At 40.0% G+C, this 24,027-nt stretch overlaps 2 protein-coding genes and 1 non-coding gene across 4 annotated transcripts; 1 reads left to right on the top strand and 2 right to left on the bottom strand.

Moving 5' to 3' along the window:
- Nucleotides 1–195: 195 nt before the first annotated feature.
- Nucleotides 196–16,658, top strand: LOC141017406 (homer protein homolog 3). The gene is made up of 11 exons (XM_073492111.1): nucleotides 196–277; nucleotides 413–461; nucleotides 4,980–5,136; nucleotides 7,004–7,135; nucleotides 7,261–7,365; nucleotides 8,145–8,153; nucleotides 9,194–9,327; nucleotides 12,069–12,225; nucleotides 15,517–15,624; nucleotides 15,718–15,798; nucleotides 16,398–16,658. The coding sequence occupies exons 2-11, from the start codon at nucleotides 439–441 to the stop codon at nucleotides 16,581–16,583; spliced, it is 1,092 nt and encodes a 363-aa protein (XP_073348212.1). The 5' UTR covers nucleotides 196–277; nucleotides 413–438; the 3' UTR covers nucleotides 16,584–16,658.
- A 2,805-nt stretch (nucleotides 16,659–19,463) lies between these two features.
- LOC141017407 (ubiquitin-ribosomal protein eL40 fusion protein-like) lies at nucleotides 19,464–23,062 on the bottom strand. Of its 2 annotated transcripts, none has more exons than XM_073492113.1 (6): nucleotides 22,976–23,062; nucleotides 21,912–22,160; nucleotides 21,488–21,599; nucleotides 20,157–20,243; nucleotides 19,973–20,075; nucleotides 19,464–19,641 (listed from the first exon to the last, which is right to left on the bottom strand). In XM_073492113.1, the coding sequence occupies exons 3-6, from the start codon at nucleotides 21,588–21,590 to the stop codon at nucleotides 19,548–19,550; spliced, it is 387 nt and encodes a 128-aa protein (XP_073348214.1). In that variant the 5' UTR covers nucleotides 21,591–21,599; nucleotides 21,912–22,160; nucleotides 22,976–23,062; the 3' UTR covers nucleotides 19,464–19,547. The 2 variants fall into 2 exon arrangements, with proteins under 2 accessions (XP_073348214.1, XP_073348213.1); XM_073492112.1 differs by having other exon boundaries at nucleotides 21,488–21,617.
- trnan-guu (transfer RNA asparagine (anticodon GUU)) lies at nucleotides 22,198–22,271 on the bottom strand. Its single transcript has one exon. It is a non-coding gene; the product is annotated as a tRNA-Asn (tRNA).
- Nucleotides 23,063–24,027: the final 965 nt, after the last annotated feature.

Raw genomic sequence — 24,027 nt, forward strand, 5'->3', positions numbered from 1 at the left:
GAGGTCAGCAGCTCTGCCTCCTGCGGGTTGTGACTCTCCGGGGTCCGCAGAGGTGATCGGTAAACTCCGGTGGCCGAGCCGGGGCAGGACGGGACGGGACGGACAGTGTGCAGGCTGCAGCAGGGCTGTGTGCGGTGCCTTGCAGTGAAAAAGCTCCCCCCCTGGAGAATAAAGCATCTGGTAGCTGAGACTGAAAGAAAGAGGAGAGCAGGACAGCAACAGCAGCTCCAGCGAGGAATTACTGTCTGACTCACCGAGGGATTTACACCGACATGGGGTAAGTGTGGCTGGATTGTGTTGCATTGACTTCATTAGGCTCAAAGTGAGAATTGAGAGCACAGAGTTTGTTTTTTTATGGACCAAACACTTGTGAGGTTAATGGACGCACTGCTTCAACTCTCTTTGTCTGTAGAAAAGAAGCCTCAGTCACCTTGTAAGATGTATCCTCACCACAGAGAAAGGTAAGATCCTTTTCACCCTCAGTGTGGACATTTACTGGCTGTTGTTCCTACATGACAGCCACTACACACAAACTAACACATTCAATCAATTCAGTTTTAATGCAGGAACAAGGTAAAGTCAGCCTTAACTTGATGAAAGTCAACCCATCATTTTAAACAGCTGTAATGCTGGCACATCTGGAGCTAGAAGGGTCATTTTAAGATATGATGAATCTGTTAAATTAAGCCGATCATCTTCTGTAATGTTTTCCCCTCAGAGTCTTCAGATTATTTGATCCATAATTCTCAGCAGTGACTCTGCTTTGGCTGCTTTTATTGTGGTTGTGGCAAAGAAAGGACCCAGGAGGATCATAGCAGGCATTCGTGTATGAAACTGCTCATTTCTTCACAATTAAGGCAACAATCTTTGGCCGGATTTGTAAAATGTGTGCGTAATAGCGACAGGAAATCAGATATTGTTGAAACTGCTGTCTTCTAGATTGATTATTTATATCATCGATTCAGAAATCAGTCTTTTCCAATGTTTGTGTGTTAGATATTTCGCCAAAGGGAGACAGCAAAGCAGCTTGTGGATGCTGTTAGATTGTGGGAGGAATTAGTGGGGTTATTCATCCTGAGGTGCAGCCTCTGACCTCCATCCAGGCTTTGTTATGCTCAGACACCCCCATTAAGCCCTGCAGGCCACATCCATCTGCTGAGGATGAAGGTCGAGCAGCTGAACATCCTTGAGAAGTGAGAGTGTTGACCAGCTAACAAGCATACACAGAGAAACTTGAGCACACATACACACACACACACACACACACACACACACACACACACACACACACACACACACACACACACACACACACATGGTTTTACACCACCAGAGTGTGTCTCAACAACAATTTTCACACACAGAAAAGTGTTGATAGATACACACACACGCATGCCACCAACAGTCCTCAAATCATGTAGGCTTGATTCTGTGACGTCTATAAGAAGGTTGTAGGTGATCAGTGAAGGGAGTGACGCCTTATTGTGCATCTTGTATGTTGTTCAGCGTCATAGTCGTTGACCTCATTGGATGTAAAATGGGCCTCCATAAACACACATTTAAGACCGTGACATGGTATACCATATACCATATACCATAACGGTACACTGCTACAACCCTACACCAAACAGTTAATCAAGGCAGTAATCAACAGAATAATTGATGATGTAATTAATTGTAAGTCAGAGCCCTATTTGTGTGAATAAATAGTTTTAAGTTGGGTCATTCATACATTGCGGCGTGTAAACCCACCAGCATCTGAAGCAAATTGATTCATATTATCTGAATGGCCAACATACAGCAAAATGTCCCAGGAGATCTTAAACAATGGAAATGGAATAAAATATAAACGCTAATTCTTTAACACTTATTTTTTAAAATGTCAAAATGTCAAAAACAAAGTCTCATAGATCATATTCACAGTCAAACGGCGGCCAATTTCCTCTAATGTCACATGCAGGGTGGCAACGCTGGGGTTATGTTGTGCTGCTGTGTTCCAGGTTGCGAGTCGAAATGTCTAAATGAAAATGTAGGAAATCTGACAAGTTGTTATTTCACCACTACCTGATTGATCAGCAGTTGAAAAGATGGTGGATAGTGAAAATCTGGAGCCATATTTTAAGGCAAAATAACATATTTGATAACCCGTTAGCTAACGCTAGCTTTCTAGCTAACATTACTGTTTGATTACATCGAGTGTGTTTCCCTCCCGGGCTGAGATTAATGTGTCCTAGACATGTGTTGAAATTTAAGAATAATTTACGCCTTTCCCATCGTAGTTGTTGCTTTATTGGGAGCAACAACTCCTTAACCAAAACAGCTGGTGCTTTGCTGTCAGTTAGAAGGTGGCTGAATGCTAATGTTAGCTGTTGTCTACAGGTAGCTAACGGGATATAAAATATGTTGTTTTATCTTGAAATACGGCTCAGTGTCCCTCCAGATTTTAACTATCCATTATCTTTTCAGTTGTTGATCAATCAGGAAGCTGTCAAATTATAATAATTTGATTCCCCATGTTTACCCAGCAGTACGATGTTTGAGCGTCCCACTCTGAGAGTGTTGTCAGAGGAAAATGGCGACCTTGTGACGATCTGTTGCTTTGTGCAGTAAATTGTTGTATATTTGCGTGGCTATTACTCTGTGACAATAACGTTCCAGAAAAAAGCCACTTGAGGGGCATGAAGTATTAAAAGGCAGGGTCCAACAAAAGATGCTGTTAAACTGCATTATGGGAGTTGTAGGATTCTGTTTATTTGAAGCTTGGCTCATACTAGGAGGTAAAAGTCAGGATATCTTGACTTTTGCTCCATCAGATAAGATCATTTTTGTTTTAATGCAACTTTACGTGAGTGCGAAGGAGTGGCTTTAAGTTCAGTGTTTTGGCATAAAGAATTAATTGTTTGTCCGCTTGCCCTCTTCTTCACTGGCACCAGATGGTGGATAGCACTGTCTACATAAACAATGAGCTTTATTGGGAGCAACAACTCCTTAACCAAAGCTCTATATATCCGATTCTTCTTCTATGACAGTTGAAACTAGAGCATAAATCTCACCCAGACTGCTCTCATCCCGGTGTCTTGTCCCAGTCAGACCTCGGATCAGTGTATCAGTATTTGCAGCGGCGGATCCACCGACAACAGGGAGGATTAGTGTGTGATGAGAAGGAGAATTATAGCGTTGGTTATAATCAGACTGGAGTGGGTCAGCCGTCCAAATGCCACCATTCATATCAACATCTTTACAGTCAGTCTTTGAAGCCATGTAGTGTTTCTTTTTCATCATCGTCTCATACGGTGAGAAGCACACAGAGAGACCATTACTGGATTTGTGTGTCACTAATGGGGTCAGATATAAATGTGCGATGACTGGCCAAAATACTACATTTCTACTGGGAACAGCCACTGCAATATACAATGCTGCATAGAAACAGAAGTGTCCTGGTTTTTACCACTTTGACGCTTCTTTTAGGCAACGTTTTGATGAGAGGGAGAAAGTGATGAACAGCAGCATCTCTTTGTGTCTTTTATTATTGGCGGTCTACAGTGTTGATATTGTCTGCACCGAAAAACATCAGGATCTGGTTTAATCTCTCTGCTTTGATTTAAAGACATTTCATAGGAAAAGGGGTTCACAGTGAACGCCTCAGTCCCTGCGTGCCATATATTGTATGATGGGATGGACGGTGAGATCAGGTTGTTTGGCATTGATGTGTGACCCTGTCAATGATTTCTTCTGTAGTAGGTTTATTTGTGTTGTTAGTTACGTTAGCGGAGTGGCTGCAGGGCAAAACTACAGTCCCATCTGCTTTAGTTGTACTTTGAGTTTAGTGCTAGTTAGCAAATGTTAGCATGCTAACAGGCCAAAGTAAGAAATGGTGAATATGGTAAACATGACACCTATCATGTGAGCATTGTCATTGTGAGCAGGTTAGCATGCTGATGTTAGCATTTACTACAAAGCTCAACCAAAGAACAGCCTTCCAGGGTCGCTAGCATGGCTTTAAACTCTTGGTTAGCTTGGTTTTACATTAGTGTGCGCACTAGAGACTTCCACCAGGTTGATCGGCTAACTAACTAAACGGGGCTCCGCCTCCAATGCTGTGTCCGGGTTTGATATACCGTCCTTGGGTTGCAGAGTCCGCCATGCTGCACCACCATGTCTCTACAGCAGCCCAGAATGGACAAACCAAACACTGATCCTAGGGAGGGCCTTTCATGCTTTTTCGTTATTAGCAACAACTGTAGGGAAGGATGAGACGAGGGGTGGTCAGTTGGTTGCAGTCTTCAACCTCACTGTTAGATCCTACACACTGGACCTTTACACCAAAAGTCAACGTTAACTTTAGTGACTTTTATGTTTAGTTTGACACATAACTACTTTATTCTCTGTCAATAATACACCATGCTGTAAATGTACTGACTGGACTTGGGAGTTAAACAGTGAGAAAGACAGTCTTAGTATTCATACCGCATGACAGTGGCTGAACCACCTCCCAACACTACAGACTTTGTTGCTTTGATATATTTACCTCGTATCCAGGATACATCTCTGCAAATACTGGCAGGAGCAGAGCAGAGCGGAGGGTGGAGGGTGAGCGACTTGGGAGAGGGTTCAGAGGGTTTTCAGTCAGCATCATTTGCCAGCTAACTCACAGCCCTGTATGGCTGGTGAATGACGCAGGAAAAGTGTGGGAGAAAGCCAAAGGATGATTCCAACATCTGTCCCTAGATGGCAGAGAGACAGATGGAGATGTACCATTATGAAAACAATGAGGGATTTTCTTTTTAAACACGGGGGAAGTTGCATGACAATGGGATTTTAATGGAAGTCTTTTTTAAAAACACATTTTACTCCATGCAAAAAGCTTTTTGTCTTGTTTTAATACAATCAGTTACTTTGAAACCATTATTAATAGACTGTGGAACGGTTTGCATTTAGACCAGATCCCATCGTCATCCTTGTGTTTCCCTCTCTTTCAGGGAGCAGCCGATCTTCAGCGCCCGGGCCCATGTTTTCCAGATCGACCCAAACACCAAGAGGAACTGGATACCCGCCAGCAAACATGCCGTCACCGTGTCCTTCTTCTACGATGCCAATCGCAACGTCTACCGCATCATCAGTGTGGGCGGGACCAAGGTGAGGCGGAGGAAACTGGTAATAATGGTGATAATATTATCAGTATAAAATCAGTTTCAGTAGATTTTATATCCAGAATTTTAAAAATCTTGTCTGTTTCTGAAGGGGGCTCTGTTAGATTGCAGTGAAGATGTCGACCTTGGCATCAAAAGAGGTTTTTCAGTATTCTTAACAAAGCCACAGCAGCTTCACATTGATTTTCCTCTTCAATAACTGTCCTCCTACCAGAAAATCTGTAAGGTTAAGACACATGTAGTGAACCAAATCATAGTGGGTGTCAACAACCCAGCCGCCAGAGCGTCCTTCTTGCAGGCTTGTGGATTTAGATTACGACGAAGAGGCCACATCCATCACTGGGGAGGGGCGGGGGGTCTATCTGATCTCTTCTTAGCACCTCTGCTCTGACCCACATTTCTGCCTCCCATAAGGCTGTGCGGGGTGGCAGTCGGTCGCTCGGCAGCCCAATCCTGCCAGGACTGGTGTGTGGCTCTGGAATAATCTTTACTACTGCTGCTAACGTCCAACATGTTATGTCAAACATGTCAGCAGCGCAGAAATGCAGAGCGTAGCATTCATGTAATCGTTTGTTGGAAGGCAGAGGACCAAAAAGCTTCCTCCTAAGCTGCCGTTGCCCTGCAATTCTGGGATTTTAAATCAGTTCCATTATTGTAAGGCAGGAAATGACGTAAAAAGGTTTAAAAATAGGTCTGCTTTAATATGTTTTTTTCTCGTGCGCTCAGGGGGAGAGAGGTGGCTTCGGCCAGTCCCCTGTTAGTCAGGTCATGAACCTGGTGGATGTGCTGTGTTTGTGCATCTTTACTGCCTCTGCTCTGAATCCGCTTTGAACAATAAGCACTTGAGATGTGGCAGAGCTTTCCTTTTTTTTTTTTCTTCTCATTTTCAAAAAAAAAAACACAGACCAAAGAACAAATATGTCTCAAGGGAGAAAGTGCTTGAACATCTCTGGATAGTTAATGCATCTCAAATGTCACAGATGATTTCCTGTTTTCCAGCCAGCATGTGAAGCATGAAGTATCTCAGTGTTGACAAGGTTTATGTTGGTGCTGTGTTCAAATAATGATAAAATGATAAGTTTAAATGAGACATATTATGCTCATTTTCAGGTAAATATGTTTATTTTGGGTTCCTACTAGAATAAGTTTACATGCTTTAATGTTCAAAAACACATCAGTGTTCTCATATTGTCCAGAGCTGCAGGGCTGTATTCCCCCTCTGTCTGAAACACTCTGTTGTAGCTCCTATCTTTTTAATACCTCCTCCTGAATACCCAGTCTGCTCTGATTGGTCGGCTTGCACACGCCTAAGCAAGTTCCACTAACAACAACAGAGCAGCTTCGCCAAATAAATTTTTACGTGCCAAACTCGCTATTAGGCATAAATTATGCAAATGTGTGACCTGTGTTGACGTAGTGTTCTGTCAAGAAGTCACAGAATTAAAGGCGGGACTACTGACGAGGCGTTTCAGGAGCAGTGTTTTCTGTGGGGGAATCAAGTGTGTTTGGAGCTTGACCCACTATGAGGACTTCAAATAGTTATATCAATCTGACACATTTATTTCTTTCTGTCTCTCTTGTGAGTCCACCAGCTTTGTGAAAGTGAAATAGATCACTAAATCACTGGAGTACTCTTTAAAGTACAATTTATTAAGTGGTTTTACTCATCATAGTTCATCTATTTATTATCTTTTGCACCTTAATTGTTTTCCTGCACAAAAATAAGACGGTAATCAATAACACTGCTTAATCATTTCATGTTATTAGTTTTGCCTGTTTCTTTGATCGTCAGCTGAACTTTCTGCTTTGTTCACATTACGCCTGAATCATCTTTGTTATCTCTGCATGCGCAGGCAATCATCAACTGCACGGTTACACCCAGCATGACATTTACCAAGACGTCCCAGAAGTTTGGACAGTGGGCGGACAGCAGGGCCAACACTGTGTATGGTCTCGGTTTTGCAACAGAGCAACAGCTGCATCAGGTAAACTAACCCAAAGTCAACAGAGGTTAAAGCTCTGAAAAAATGTATTTCCAGAGGCTTAGCAGTGCTGCATTATTAATGTTTCATTACCTGAAACAGTTCATCACCTGTCCTCTTTTGAAAAGTTCTCAGACAAGTTTAAGGAGGTGAAAGATGCAGCTCGTCTGGCACGAGAAAAGTCGCAGGATAAAGAACTGGCCAACACTGCGCTCACCATCGCTGCTCCTCAGGTGAGCTTTAGCCTTTCAGAGAAAAAAAAAAAAAGTGAACGTGAAAGTAGAGCAGACCTCTGCAGGTATCAGGCAGGACGTGTAAATGTGCAAAGTTTGTCATGATCTACAGAAATATCCAGTGATGAGTTTTTGGCATTTTTGGGGAGACACTCCGAGCAGAGGCCAAGGTGAGATGAATGCACCTCTGCAGCTATTAGACAGGACCACTGTGATGAAATCAAAGGAGGGATGGAGAGAGAGAGAGAGAGAGAAAAGAAAGGCAAGAGAAAGATGAGCTGGGTCACTTGTCTCGGAGGAAAGAGAAACAGAGGGAAACTAGGACGATGGTAAAATTATCCCGTGCCGCTCAGCAGTGCACCGCATTTTATACCTACTGCTACAGAGAGGCCTCAACAAGGTAATGATGAAAATGTAGTCAGCTCAGGACCTTTTCTGATCAATAGAGTATAATTACCCATCAGTTACATCTGCTTGGTCATGAGGAACATGCCCATTTCCTTTTAATTCTACGGCTGAACAGATTCCAAGTGATGTCGCTCACTCCACGTCTTCATCGATTTAATGAACACACTAGAGCAGCCAAAGCTCGAGAAAATTGCCAACTGCGTCAATTAATTGTAGTCAATCCTTGCTAAGTAGTGCTGCGCTGCATAACTGATCACACAGCTAAGTGTGCGTGTGGTTGTGATGTGTTTGAAAAGGTCATTATGTATGTAGAGCTTTGTGATGACATGTTTCTTTGTCCGTTTTACCCACCGGATGGATTTCCTCTGTAGTTCTCCCAGGTGAGTCGTTGTTGTGTTTTTTGGCATGACGCAAAAAAGAAAATCTCTGGAAGTAATTTAAAGCACAAGAAATGCTGATACCAGCCCGGTCCCCAGGATAAAATGCTGGCGGTTAATTCTTCTGCAAACCACTGATATGTTCACATTTGTACGTGTCATAGGCTATGCACTACACTGACATTTGTACAAAAAGTGTTGTATCATGTATTTGTGCCGAATAAAGCAAGTTCTTTAAGCAAACACAGGATCTTTTCCTAACATTCACCAAGTGGTTTGGGTGCCTAAACCTAACCAGACCGCGAGGACAGCGTTGTCACAAGATAAAATTGAAAGTTGAACATAAAGAAGTAAAGTTACAACATAAAGAAAGTTTCAACATACCCGTGGCTTGCAGAAATGTACATCGCCAACATTTATTCTGGCGACTGGGTTGGCGAATCCTTCTTTTTCTTTCTGCCTGTCCATGGACTTTGTATTTATTTGTACCTGCTGTGATGGGCTTATAGCTCTTTACTTTATCTATCTCAGTAAAACTGCTTACCAGGGAGTACTCAGATCCTTTACTTCAGTAAAACTACTTATACCACAGACTCTGTAAATATCAAAAGTCCTGCATGAAATGTTTCTTCAGAAAATGTATGACGTGTAAATGTACTAACTGTTACACTATCATATATTTTGTCATTAGATTATTGGTAGTCATGTGTAAATGTAAAAGCAGGATTGATTGAGGCGGAGCTCATGTTGAACTATTTTGGTATGGGATGGCAATTTAGGATTATTTTCAATAAGGATTAATCTGCTGATTATTTTCAATAAGCGATTAATTATCTAATTTGTGAAATTTCAGAATATACTGAGAAATACTGTCCAGAGCCCAAAGTGACACATTCACAACTCCAAACCTCAAAACTAATAAAGAATAAATGTCAATAATTAAAATTCATGAATAATTCTGAATAATCTGTGTGTTGTTGTAATGCAGTGTGTGTGTCTGTGTGTGTTTATTAGTGGAGTCCATTTACTGATGTGTTTCTCAGGACCTCTCGGATGAACTCCAGTCTCCACCGGTGATGTGTGTGAACGGGCCGGAGGACAAGCTGTTCCGCAGCCAGAGCGCCGACATCACCCTGTCCTCTGAGAAGGAGCGCATTAAGAAGATGCTCTCTGAAGGGTGACTGAGATATGCACACACACACACAAAATATACACAAACACAACATCGACAGAGTGGAAGCTGAAGATATCAGAAAAACTTTCTTCTTCTTGTTCTGAGTCCAATCTCAGCTTCTGTTCAAACACTTCAATGCTTTGATAAGAATCCCTTTGTGAAATGCTTGTTTTCTGTCGGTGTTAAGAATCTGGTTTCAATTTGGTGGCGGTGAGTTTACTAGTTCTGTAAAAATCTTGCATTGTAGACTCAAGAGTTTCCTCTCTGTTCTGCTCTCCTGCACACAAAGCTCAAACTTGATGACTGATCTGAAACAAGATGAAAAAACAAAGTTAACCCTTCACTTTATCCAGTGCTCACAGAGGGAGTGTATCTATGTTCCCAGGGTCCTGTGTACTCAGGCTCCTATCTTTTATTTTACTAACTTTTATGTGATTTCTTGTCAGGTTAGTCAGAATAATAACAGTTTGACTCCCCAGATGTAGACTGTGGGTGTAAGCCTGCCCTATGAGTGAGTGAGTTTCAGGTGCCATTCTCTACATTTCTGCTATCTGTGCGTTAGCCTTTTCAAAATCCCCGTCTCTACTTGAAACAACAACCTATGATCTAGCAACCAACACGCTAAAAATGGCGAGTTAACCTAGCCCTAACCTGCTAATGCCAATGGTATGAACCTAAACAAGCTACAACTGTTGCCTTTTCTTTTGCAGAAAATTACCCATTTTTACGACAGGATCAAAACAAGTTCCCCTATCGTTATTTAGCGCCACCCATCATTGTGATGATGATGCTGGTTTGGAAAATAAAACATGGTTTTGGAGACAGTAATTCCAACATCACATCTTAAATTCACACATTTACTACAGATTTTGTTTGATCACTGCTGTTAATTTCACTCGAGCAGGTAATCCATTACCTTCAACTCCAACCTTCCCAGCCGTGTTCACCGAGTATTAACATGGTTCTCATTTTTTTGGGTTAATTACAGTTTGACGTCATTCAATTTGTTCGGCTTTCTGGGAACTGAAGAGTCCATTATTGAGCCGTTGACTAATGCATAACACCAAGTAAGGCTTGGCTTGTGCACATCTCCTCATCCAGTCCTTTGAGCCACCCACAGTGCTTTTATATCGTACAGTTCAGTTATTACGACAGGAAGCTGCTCCTGAGTGGTTACTATGGTAAACTGTTGCCATGGAACAGCCTCGAGATTTCTAGATGTCGAGAGACGGAGCAAAGCTGAAGCATCAGGGATGAAGAGAGAGTCTGGTCTTTTCTGAAGATTGCATCAAGACTGATTGAAATTCATACCATTTAATGATTAGTATGTCTATAATAAACTGCATAGAGGGTTGTTTTACCTGAAATGAATGTATAATAATTTGGGCTTATATATACATATATATTGTAAATGCAGTCTCAAGTACATGAAAGAAGACTCTATATACCAAATACACTTGCCAGTCAACTTGTTCAAAGATCACGTCCATTATCTTCTACTTATTTGTTCCCTGATGTTTACAAATTACAAATCTGATGATCCACCACTGTAAGAGACATGTCGCTACTTTAATTCCCTTAAAAAAAAAGTAGTCTTTCAATGTCACATTCAGTCTTTTGATGAAGACGACTTGAATACAACCCTTCCGGGATTAGAGGATTACTGTGGGAACAGTTTGATCTTGTTGTTTGCTCTCGGAGCATTTTAATGAGAGTATCTTTGCTTTGTTATAAGACCTGTGAAATGACCTTCAGTCTGGGCAGTAGGAGTGATGCTGCAGGCTGCAGTCCTCTGTGTAGCCTTTTTTAACACTGTAGTAGTGGCTCGCTGCTTGTGTTAACCAGGCCAACACTGCTGCGTATTGCAGGGTTTTAGTACTGTACTCTGATTAAAACAGTTAAGCAGTTAGGGTTAGGGGCTTTCTAGTCTACCAACTACTCAAAACATGTGTCACGTTCATACAAACAGAGACAAAGACACTTCAACGTGTAGCTGGGGGCATCTGGGAATCAAACCCACGATCAAACCACCGACCATCTGCGTAATAGACGACCTGCTTTACCTCCTGAGCCACAGCCGCCCCAGTTCATTCTTGACCTTTGAAAAAAAGTCTGTGTTCTGGAGCTTTCCATCGTGTCATCTTCATCAGCAGATGGAGTTTGTCCATTTTCAAATTTCTCTTTTTCAGACCCACTTTAAGTACTTCTCATCCATTTGAGCTCAAAATGTGTAGAATAAGCCTATAAAGTGGATTATAGTGAAGCACCGGATGTGAAATTCTGGGCCGATAACGATGTTTAAAATAACAATTTGGCCAATTGCCAGGTTTTTTTTGTTTTTATATATTGCATCTTTTGTGCTAGGGAAACAAAGAAATCTTCATTCTAAAAAATAACTAGACCATTTTAAAGTCATTAAGCCCTTCAGTACACTTTTGTTTGAAAGAGCACAAACACAATCATTCAAATTTATGAAACGACCTTTAATATAAACTTCTTCCACATGAAAAAGAATATTTCTTTTAAACTTACTCCTTCAGAGGCCTTTTCATCCTGCTATAAAACTACCTACTTATTGATAAGAATTTTTAAGTACTTACTTACATAATCTAATAAACTGATGGCACAGGAACGTGTCAGTACATATCAACCGATATATCAGTGCATCCCAAGCATATTATCACAGGGCTTGTATGTACAGTATTCTAACATCTAATTTGTGTCACTGCCTTTCTGTCTTTCAGGTCTATTTGTGAGATGAACCTGGAAGCCGAGCTCTTCACTCTGCAGGACAGCAACTCCAAACTGGTGGCAGCTTTGCATGAGGCCAATGCTAATGTGGAGCAGTGGAAGAAACAGCTGGCAGCGTACCAGGAGGAGACGGAGAGGCTGAGAGACCAGGTGAGCATCGACTGTGTTCAGTCTGACTCTCAGGTACGGAGGGCGCTCAGCCTGAACACTGAACATCGAGCCATTTTAGAAACATGAATTCAATTGTCCATCTTCAAAACAACTAGAAAACAACAACCGTAGAATTACTCAGAGCAACATGAAGCTGAACTCCTTCATTAGTAGGTTACAGAATATCTGTACTCCAGCAGTGTGAAGATGTAGGAGAGTGCTGCTGCTCTCACATCCTCCTCATACACTCCTACTTCTAAATTTAAAGGTGATTAAATATGTCTTGTCACATATTAAATTAGCTTTACTTTGAAATAACTACATGGGTGCTTAATCTAGAGTGTCATTTTTAGAAACCAGATGGTTTAGAGCTGCTTTTTGTTAGAACGGCAGAAAGAAGGTGACTTACTTTAATCTCAGTTATGTAAATTACATTTTTAATTGTTTTCTAAAGGTTTTTGTGTGTGTTTGATAACGTTGTATGTTTTTGGGTGGAAAGAGATGGACTTCCATCAACAAGATTTTTTATTATTTCTTCAGGTGGTTCATTTTTACGTTGCTATCCTACATAACCTGTCCTGTAGATATAATAAAAAGAGTGTTTTTAGCCTTGTTATAGTGTCGAGCCTGTCCAGGAAGTGCCCTGCCTCTAACTCAGTGACCAGGATGAGCAGCTTAGTTTGATGGATGGATTAGCTGTGACATAAATCTCTTAGTGGGAAATTTGACCTCAAAGCTACATTTATCATGTTTTACAGTAACATCTTTACAGTGTTCTTCCTGTAGAATAAAACTCAGTCATTTTCTACTCACCCTCATGCTGATGGAAAGTCAGGTGAAGTTTCATAGTCGACAAAACATTTTCTGGACTTCTCTGGAAAGAGAGATAAGAGGGATATAACAGGGAGCTAAAATTCACTGGAACATTTCAGTAACAGGCCATTAAAATAGCTCTCTTTTTATTTTTGTTATTTAATAGTCAGTTGCTGAAGTGGGTGCGTGAGCTTGTCCGCTCGTCAAGGGTTTAATTTACGTCTTATCAATTCAGTTTGGGATTCTGGCTTCCGGAGACCTGGATTTCTGGACGAGCTGTATGGAGACATTTGTTTTTATTTTTTTTACATTTTAAAACAACTCCTCAGCTACTTCAGTTGTTCAGGAGAATGTTTTGCTGTAAAGCTCCAGAAATGTTTGTGAACTACCAAACTTCACTTGACTTTTCATCGGCATGAAGCTGAGTAGATTATAACTGAATTTTCATCTTTTGGTGAACTTGTCCTTTAATGAGAAGTTAAACCAGGCTCAAAAAACCCTTCATGCGATATTAAGTCAAACTCTGAAAAGTGGCTGTTCTCTCTCGTGGCTTCTGAAGTCCTTCATGTGCAGACGAGTCCTTGTTCATTGTGTAGTAACCTGCAGGGCAGACGCTGATGGGTGAGGTCGCACCTAATTATCAGTGCAGGAGTTGCGAACTAAGGTCGTCGCTAAAGTGAAGCCTTGTTCAAACAAGAGCTAGGTGATGGGAGGTTCTCTGCTGAGGGAGGCCAGGCTGTTTCTGATTGGCTCGTCGTTTTCTTACACATTTCCTCGGTTTTGCAGGTACAACTTTTAGTCAGGCTGGTAACACCCTTCATACCTCCTTACGTGATTTGTGCTGCAGGCGCTTTCCCTCCGAGGCTTTAATCAAGGCGTCCTTTGCAGGTTGAACTGGTTCAACCATACCACGGTGAATGTCCCATCTCACCACAAGGGAGTTTGGTCTAAATACGCTGAGCCTCAGGAGGGTTTCACACTTAAATTACCTCTCAGGTTCCAGTGGATGCAGATGCCCTCCATCTCCTCACTCGTCAATAAAAGGTGTTTTCACTTTTGCTGGGGGCCGATCCCCCTGAGAACGACCTCGCCTCAGGCTCACAATTACAAACCTCTGATTCAGTGCTTTAATACCTTGATCCCTTTCCATTATAGTCCCGCTTTACAGTATCGATCACTGCTTTTGAATTCTCCCCCACTTGTCTGGTATTTAGAAACAGTTCACATCCACACCAACAAATGATTCAAACAAGTGAGAGCCCCGTCTCTGTCTCCTTTGGACCGATCTCGTTCCCTCTATCTGAAGAAGGGGACCAGGTGGCTGAAAATGGTTCACGTCTCTGGGGTGGTGTGAGAGGGAGAGGGGTTTGTAGGACAGCAATATCCTACTTTCAATGCCCCAGTTAGGAAAAAATGAAAAATCACCAGAGGGAGCTGGCATCCACTCGTTTCTTTTTTTTCTTCTTCTTTCTAACACTTCTCCTCGTCTCAACCATACATGGTTTAAAATAATCCAGCCTGTCTCCGTCAGACACGGGGGCATTTTTAGAGGTGTCCTTCTGTTTTTTTGGGGTTTTTTTTCCAATTCATGAGGCCCAAATGACAGTGCAGCATGGTTTTCGTTCCTGTTTACTTGATAAAGGTGACATAAGTCATTCATCTGCCTGCTGATGAATCCTAGTTGTAGATGAAGTTATAACATGTTTTAAGTTGTAGTTAGAGTTATAAAAAACCAAGAAACAAGCCTCTAGAGTGGTCGTCTTTGTAGATCAGTATGTTTTTCACATTTTAAGTGTGTGTTACATCACAGATGTTGTCCTAAAGAAGCTTTCATGAATTACAGAAATACAGCATTTACATTTTGAATGTTTTGTTGAAACATGCTTCAAATCAGACGTAGTTGACAATGATTTTTAACTTCAGCATCAATCTCCACATTGTAGGTAACCAGCAGGCTACATATATTAGATATTATTAACTAAAAAGTAAAAAAGTAAAAAAATACATCATACAAATGTATCACATTATGACAAGAATCTTCCCTTTATATAACAATATACTATTTATCTTGTTATAAAGTGAAATGTTTCGCGTCATAACAAGAAAACATAACCTGAAAATATCTTCTTAAAACAGGAAGACATGTTCTTATAAAAATGAACTTTTACATCATAACTGATCCAATCTTCCTTTTTCTGGCGTGGCAGTAACATCTTTCTGTGCCAACGTGAACTTTTTCAAACTTTAAAGTCAAAGATAGCAGATGCTCTGTTGCCCCTCATTTAAAGTGGACCTCTGGAAACATCCTGCAGACACGTGGTTAGATGACCTGAGAGACTTTTGGTTACTATGTGGGCGCACATTTAATATAATTGTCAATTAGGTCTTAATTTATAAGAATACTGAGTGCTGTGGGGATATGAGAGAGACCATGTCCCATATGCTGAACATGATTTAATTCTGTGTGTGTGTTGTAAGGTGGCTGAACTAGAGGCCCACGGAGGCCACGGACCCAGTGACCTGCTGAAGGACGAGCTGACCCAGTCCCTGGAGGAGCTGGAGGCCCTGCTGAAGGCCAAAGACGAGGTTGGTACTTTCATTGTACTGTTATTGTATTATTGAACCTGGAGTCAAAGGTGGAACACAGTGATGCTCATCACAGGTTTTATTCTTTTCCAGGAAATCCACATTTTGCAGAGCAAGAAATCAGAGTACCACGAGATGGAACACGAGAGGGACGAGGCCATCCACAGACTACGGGTAGGAGTGAGATTATTATTGTAACGTGTAGGGACGCAAATAAAACAATTTCTTTAATTGATAGACAACTGCCTTAGCAATCGATTATAAATTATTCATTAATAATATACGAAATGTATATATAAACTGTCTTAACCACTGACATGATCTGTGTTTGAGTTAAAAGAACAGATAAAGTTCCTTGAATGATAAACTCAGTAACACAAAATAAAGATTTTCTGTCTGTCACCCAAATAAATCCGACCCATACTCAGGCTGCTGAATGGCTACAATGTTCTAATATCAGTTCAAATAACTGGTTATTTAAATGAAATACATTTTCTCACTCTTAAGAACGTATTTTGTATTTTATTCTGATATATTTGATTAGCGAGTATTTGTAACAAGATACTTTCTGATGTATTTGTGCTCGTCTCTGATTGTCGGTTAATGCATTTGAAATGGGTTAAATTCTTTACAGCAATTAATCAATTAGTGGTAAATCATTAACATCCCTGGTGACGTGGTCTGCTTTTACAAGCAGTAATATTAAAAATTATAGAACAGAGCCTTAGTTGACTTTTTTTTTGTTGTCTCCCTTTGCCTCCTCTTCTCTGCAGGAGACGGAGATGCGCAATTCAGAGTTGGAGCGTCGTATCCAGAACTCAGAGCAGAACCTGAATAACACTCTGGAGGATCGGGACCGCATGGACTCTGAGATCCAGAGGGCCATCGAAATTCTGGACATCAAGATCTTTGACCTTAATGACCTCCGCCAGAGCCTGGTCAAACTCATCGACAAATAAGAGGGAAGAAACTGGGGGGAAATCCAACCAGAGAGAGACAGAACAGACGACAGGGTTGTATTTTGTCGAAACAAAACAAAAATGGAGCTGGTCCCTCGTCAAGCACAAGAACCACCTCGGCTGCAGGAAGGTTTCTCCATGTCTGTGTTGCAGCAGCGGCTGTGCTGTCCTCAACAACATACTGTAGGTGTTGGCCTAAGCAGCAGCGGCAGCAGCAGCATTTACATGGTCTCGCTTGTCCAATCTAATGTAACGCTTCACAATGCTTTCAAGGGTATCATTCAATGCAATAAACCAATTTTAAGGTAAGTGCTTCACAGTGCTAGACATTTAATATTGAGAAGTGGTGCTTGTAGTTTTTCATAAGTAGGACTTTTGTACATGAAATGGCGATGCATTGTCAAGAATTATAAGAGGCCTTGTTTTCGTTTGTTTTTTTCAACTGAGGGTTGATTTTAAATCATCTTTAGAACAAAATGAGTCCATGCAAACAGAGAAAGGGACAGCACATTCAGTGGAAAGTGAATACAAATAAAAATCACACAAGAAAAAAAACAAACTTTTAAGAGATTTGCCTGCATACAACATCATTATTACTGAATTCACAGTTTGATTTATGCAGCGATAAACTTGTGTAGTTCCACATGCATATTAATACAGCAGCTTTAATGTGTGAAGTGAAGGAGAGAGTGGTTCTAGTTGGTGCTTTTCCACAGGAATAAGCAACGCCATGTACTCAAAGTCTGTGAAATAGTGCGCTTATAGTGTTTTATGTTTGGATAAGGTTTGGACACACACTTAACCTTCAACATTAGATCTGAATATTGACACCAAAGATCAAATGTTAAGAGCAGAGTCATTGATAAGCAGCAGCTCACCTGTTATTACTTCTTCACTTAAGCTCGTAAGGAACCTTTAAATCTAAGATAAAAAAAGTACATTTTAGCAGATAAGATACATGCAGTAATTACATTTAGGATAAATAAGATATAAGTTAATAATGCTACAGTTATTAAGTAAACAGGAGGACTAAAAGTCATCACTTAGTGTTACAGATAAGTTAAACTGGCCCAGTCTGAATAGTCATCCTGTGCTTCATCTCTTAACAGACTTATTTAAGATAAGACGCATTCAAGGAAATCTACGCGACAGTTTCTGCCTTCGGTCATTTTTCAGCACGTTAGGTTTAGCTGTGGACAATATGCCATACGCCTTCACGGAGTCTTTTATCACAGACTGGATTGTTTCACATAATATATAATGGTATGTTTGTATTATTTTTTCAAGCCTTATTGCTCTGTTGTAAGGGTGGTCGTCGAGAGTCATGCCAGCTCTGTGTCTAAAACTTTGAGCTGTTGTCGTGACAGTTTGGAAATAAAAGCAAAGAATACAGTCAGTCATTGTAATGGATTTCTTTCTTGTGTTGATTTTATCTCCTCTGTGGGCCTTCTGGTTTAAGAGCGTTATTTCTACCATAGTATTAATCCTTAAGATTCAGCCAGTGAATGAAACTGATTCATATTCAAGGTTCAAGATGAGTTATTTGTCATTATACAACACTGGGTTGCAACCAAAATTAAATTTCCATCGTAGAACACGTATACTGTCATATAGGCTGTAAACATAAATACATACAGTATATAGACAAACATGTATACACCCACAGCAGCCACAAGATGGTGATAACATGGTCGGCATCTTCACATTATTAAGATCTTTCTCTTATTAAGTTTTTCTACGTTGTGCACGTTTAAATAAGACCCTTCTTCCTAGTTGCTCCAGTGAAGAATGCTCAGTGGCCAACAAATCAGATACTGCAGTTTTACCTACAGTGTACATACAAGGTACCTGTCTAATAATATTATTGACCACACTGTTTAAAAGGTATGACACGGAAATGAATTTGTCTTACACTTGTTGATATTCAGTGAAATAAATGTAAACAATCCAAAAACAAACATGTTTTATAAGCTTATTTATGGCTTAGTTTCTTCTCAATCCAAAAATATTCCACTAGAAAAACTTAACAGAAAACATTAAGTCAAGTTGAGGCTCAGGTTACTTATTTTGTCAAGTTGCAAGTCATCAACACGTACTTGAGTTGATTTGAGTCCATGTCACAGTGACTCCAGTCCACATCTCTGGGTTTTATTAGGCAGCTTGCAGTTGTGAGTAACTGCTTAAATGCGAACATGACATTCCTGCAAAAGAAAGCCTGCTTTGTCTCTGACCCATTTTTTTGTTTCAAAACTTGCTGGATTGTCTCCTAACATGTTCATGAGCATCTTTATTACTATACACCCCCCTTTATTGTAAAAAGTTACTGGAAAACCTTAAAGGATATACACTTAAAAAAAGAATTTAATGGTGGAAGGTCATACTGTTCATCTGTTGCAGATTTTTAATGCTCGTTGCTCTCAGCTTTCCTCCAAAAAAAGACAAGGAAAAAATTACATTTTTAAAAAAAGTCGTAGATGTTTTGAAAAATAAGACGTCAAAGTTTGAATTGTCTGTTTTTTAACTGTTTGAGAGCACATCTTCCTTCAGTTGTTTTTGTAAATGAGGCCTACAGAATTTTACACTATACACATTCACAAATAAGATCCAACGTGATCCCATTAACTTCTCTGACACAGCTGACAGTGACCCTGTCATCACATCAAGGGACAAAAAGTATTGATTAATAATTCTAAATCATCTTTAAAATCAATACAGCCCATGGACACCATCCTCTACCATCTACGATTCTGGTTTTATAATGTGAAAGACAATAATCATGTTTAAACTCGACTACAGTTTGGCTGGAAATGTTTTGGTCACATGTAGCTACTGTATCTACAGAACATGTCCAAAAACCAGAAAAATATATTCTCAGGAGACTGCAAGTGAGAAACCGTCTGTTTATTGATCAACCATGGTTGTCAAAATGTCTTATTGACAATACTGATTATTGATTCCAGTTGTCTACTTCAGCTTCTTCTTGGGTCTGATGTTACTGTTGTGTCCGCACTTCCTCTTGCGGCAGTTTACAGCACGAGGGTGTAAACGAGCGTAGCACCTGACATGAGAGGAGCAAACTGTCATCCCATGATTCTGGTCAGAGGAAGTGTCCATAGCGATGGTTACATGGACAATATTTCTTCAAAGACGACGGAAATCATTCTGATTAGAGATTCCAACATGGCTGCTGAATAAATTGATCCGATACGATGTGCGTTTACATGCCTTTAAGCATTTAAAGCATCAGAATGTTACTTTTTTGATATTCGCCTGCTTAAATATATCTAATCTGCTTAAAACAATTCTACATAAATCTGCAATCCAAATCAACAGCCAGATGTCTGGAAGTGACTGCTCTGTGCGACAGTGTACTGTGTTTGTATACATACTTGCGGCAGATCATCTTCTCGCAGTTGAACTTCTGGGCCAGCAGTCTCATAGAGGGCTCGATGATGCCGCCTCTCAGACGCAGCACGAGGTGGAGGGTGGACTCTGAGGGAGGACAGAAATAATCAACAGCGGCTCCACTTTGAAACATTAGTGATCGTTCAGCAGGTTGGGAGTTTTACCTACCCTTCTGGATGTTATAGTCGGACAGGGTGCGTCCATCCTCGAGCTGTTTTCCAGCAAAGATGAGACGCTGCTGATCAGGTGGAATACCTTGAAACAAAACAGTCACAACTGTGAGCTGGTGCAAGACGTGGAAAATCTTTTACAGCTGCCATTAAAATTGTGTCCCTGCAGTTGATGGAGCGTCACCCATACCTGTTTGACTTTGAAGTGGGTGACATCGACATCGAGTTAAATACTGCTGAGATCAACTAACCCTGCCTTCATTTACATGTATATCTTATGCAACTGCTCTTACATGAAATTGATATAATAACAGTCTTAATCACATTTTTATTTGGTGTGATAAGGTAAAAAGACCATGTGAGTATGAGTTGATGAGTATTATAATAAAGAAAGAGGCAGATTACAGGCTGATGGGACTTAGAAATATGACACAGTGTATGAATATACATTATATTACATACAATCAGAGGTAAAGTATTTTTAAATTAATGTTTATGAGTTATGAGATATGTAGAGATAGTTGTTGTACAAAACTGATGTTAAATGGTTTCCTCTCAGGCAACACAAAGTACCAGGTTGTGTTCAAATTTAATATGAAAATATATTTAAATACTGCACCATCTTTGGGTTGTTTACATATTGTTTATTCACAGTGGTGGAACTTAACTTAGTATATGTACTCAAGTACTATACGTAAGTATAATTTTGAGGTACTTGTACTGCATGAATGTCCATTTCCTGCTACGTACTAATATTCCACTACATTTATTTGATAACTTTACTTACTCGTCACTTTGCAGACTTAGATTATGAATACAAAATATAGATTAACTAATACATTACAATGCATTACCCAGACGTATACACAATAGAATTAGCTCCACCTTTGAAGCTGCAACATAAAAGTGACTAACCCATTAATGTATAAATAATTATAATACAATAATAGAATATATATTTTGAAATGGATCATTCTGTACTTTCACTTTTGGTACTTTTAAGTATTTTTGATGCTAATACTTATTACTTTTAATTACATAAGATTATGTAAATGCATGACTTAGACTGTATTCTTACATTGTGGTATTGCTACTTTTACTCAAGTAAAAAAAATCTGAGTACTTTGTCCACCACTGTTATTCATTTAAATGTTGAAATTGCAACATTACTCTGTCATCTATTTAATGAAAACATGTATGGACAGAGAAAAGAAAAAGTGAGAATATAGGAAGAGATGAGAGATCAATCAAATGACGTATTAAACAACACACATCATCACCTTGTTAATGATCTATAGCATAAATTATCACAGTAAAGTAAAATAGTACCTTCTTTGTCTTGGATTTTGGCTTTGACATTCTCGATAGTGTCACTGGGCTCCACCTCGAGGGTGATGGTTTTACCCGTCAGTGTTTTCACAAAAATCTGCATACTTGTTCACTAAAAAGAAGCCAGACACTACAAACACATAGAAATCACACTAAAACCCAAATGAGGAAAACTCTTGAAACATGCTGCTAGGACTGCTCCTGTACTTTTTATAAACAAGTTACTTCCTCATATTTGTAATTACCCATCCAGTTGCCTGTACTTTTTTATATGTCACTATTTTCAGCAAAGACTACATGTACACACAGTGTGAAAGGTGAAATAAACCAGTCTAATACAGCCCAAACACGTCATCCTCTGTAAGTTAAACCAACTTTAAGGAATAAAAACGATCGTTTTGTAAGTTATAAAACCTGCACTTACATCGAGATCATTCACCAGCAGTGAGGCAGGAGGCAAAAGAGGGACGTGTTGAGCCCAGTCCTGCCTTCAAGAAGGGGAACAAGCTCATCCAGTTTTTTGTATCTGCTCAGCCAACACATCTGCACAGTAACAGCCGATCGCAGGTGCTGGCATGTTGCAGATTTATTAGCGGGAACGATCTGATGTGTTTATATCAGACACGGTCAGACGGCTGCTCTCGTAAACACAACAACTGTAGTAACGACAACACTGTAAGAAAATGGAGACAAAAAACATAAATGTTTGTCGTCCCTGGGTGGGCTCGAACCACCAACCTTTCGGTTAACAGCCGAACGCGCTAACCGATTGCGCCACAGAGACAACCATACATGAAAAATACACATCAACAAATATAAAATACAATATATAATATATATATATGTTTCATACAGTACAGCCGGACACTGCCGGGGAAACACTGTTATCACAGGTGCATAGCGCCCCCTTGTGGTTGCTACGCTAAAACGAAACTTAACTTACGCGCATGCATTTATCTTTTTAACCGCTAGGTGGCTAATCATAAGCGAATTTTAACAGGATTAAAATGTAATTTAAGGTAAAAGCAAACGAAAAAGTACAAGAAGAGAGGTAACATGGAGGTAACGCTAACGCTTAACCTGCCGTTAAGTATCTCTTACAGGTGACCTGAAGCTAAACGGTGAACTTGCTGTCTAACAGCTTAGTGCGGCCCATTAATGTAGTTCACTGCGACACGCTGATGTGCTCAGTATTCAGCACAGTATCGATTAGCGCCAGTTAACTTAATACTTTTTGAACCAATAAATGAAAATGTTGCAGACGTAAAACTACAATTAACAAATTAAGGGGGTTGACGACATGTTTCGGTTCCTCAAGCTAGTTCAAGACGTTAGCTAACACTATCATTAGCAAAGGTGGAAAGGTGTTCGGGACATGTAGCTTATCTTAGCTAGCATGTTAAAAGCTAGGTGAATAAAGACTGAATCTTACTTTGGTTGTTTCACAACAAATATAGCTAAATAAAAACAGCGTAAAATCAAACTCACTTTCGACTAAAACGCCAGCACATTAAAAAGCCCCAGATGACGCCACTGGCCTCATGTCCAGGGGCCCGCAGGTTAACTGGTTGGAGCCGTGCGCAAAAGTGATCACGTGTTTGATTGACAGGTGCAGCTCCACCTTAATTCATGTCGTGAAGGTCAGTGTAATCAAACAAACAGTACAGGTGTAGCACACCGGAGAAGAGCTTGGCTTTCACTTTCAGATACTGTATTTCAAACAAGTCTAAGGAAGTACATATCACAAACCTGCAGCAAACATACCCTGTTAGCTGTCTTGCAGATGTTGGTAAGTACAGATGTTGGTATGTCTTGTATCTTTTGTAAACAAAGTATAGAAACAATCTCACCTTTTTTTTTTTGGACTGTAATATCCCAAAAATTCTGGAGAGACCTAGAGTCTCATTTTTTCTGAGCCTGCTAATTTTGTCTACTCTCTTAACCTTAAATGTGTTATTTTAATGAGCCAGATGATGGCACTGTTGAATTTGTGATCAGCTTCATCATTGTTTATGCAAAATTCTTTCAATTATTTTCTCTCGATCACATCCCAAATTTTCACTTTTCCTTTTGGAACTAAACTCACTACTTAAATCACTTAAGTTAATAAATTAATTGTAATTGTAATACATTTATGAGTCATTTTAAACCTCTGTTAAATGATGTCTACATTGATCTGTATATGTACCCATCTCTCTGTCTACTTATTGTCATCTTGTGTTATGTTTTGTACATATATTTATTTGTATTCTCCTTGTTTGATGTCCTTATGTTTGCTTATACTTGTTTTGTAGTTGCTACTGTTCGGTTTGCCTGGATTCTTTGTAAACTATACTAATAAAATGTTCAAATGAAAAAAACCTCTTAATGTTGATTACATAATTGTAGTATATATGACATGTTACATATCTATTTTAACAGATGGTAAAACAAACATTTCAGGTAGCACCAAGTCTATTGGTGTCATTCTGAACAAAGCCACCAGGTGGTGCTGCAGTACAGAAGAAGCTATAGAGCAGACCTATTCAACTAGAGGCCTG

This window comes from Pagrus major, chromosome 21 (assembly GCF_040436345.1).
Source record: "Pagrus major chromosome 21, Pma_NU_1.0".
Taxonomy (NCBI): Eukaryota; Metazoa; Chordata; class Actinopteri; order Spariformes; family Sparidae; genus Pagrus; species Pagrus major.

Coding starts and splice junctions, on each gene's coding strand:
- LOC141017406 (XM_073492111.1), top strand. CDS start 439: ATGTATCCTCACCACAGAGAAAG. Junction 5,137..7,003: donor TCAGTGTGGGCGGGACCAAG/GTGAGGCGGAGG, acceptor CTGCATGCGCAG/GCAATCATCAACTGCACGGT. Junction 7,136..7,260: donor CAGAGCAACAGCTGCATCAG/GTAAACTAACCC, acceptor TCTTTTGAAAAG/TTCTCAGACAAGTTTAAGGA.
- LOC141017407 (XM_073492113.1), bottom strand. CDS start 21,590: ATGCAGATTTTTGTGAAAACACTGACGGGTAAAACCATCACCCTCGAG. Junction 20,076..20,156: donor CGACTATAACATCCAGAAGG/GTAGGTAAAACT, acceptor GTCCTCCCTCAG/AGTCCACCCTCCACCTCGTG. Junction 19,642..19,972: donor GAGAAGATGATCTGCCGCAA/GTATGTATACAA, acceptor CTCTCATGTCAG/GTGCTACGCTCGTTTACACC.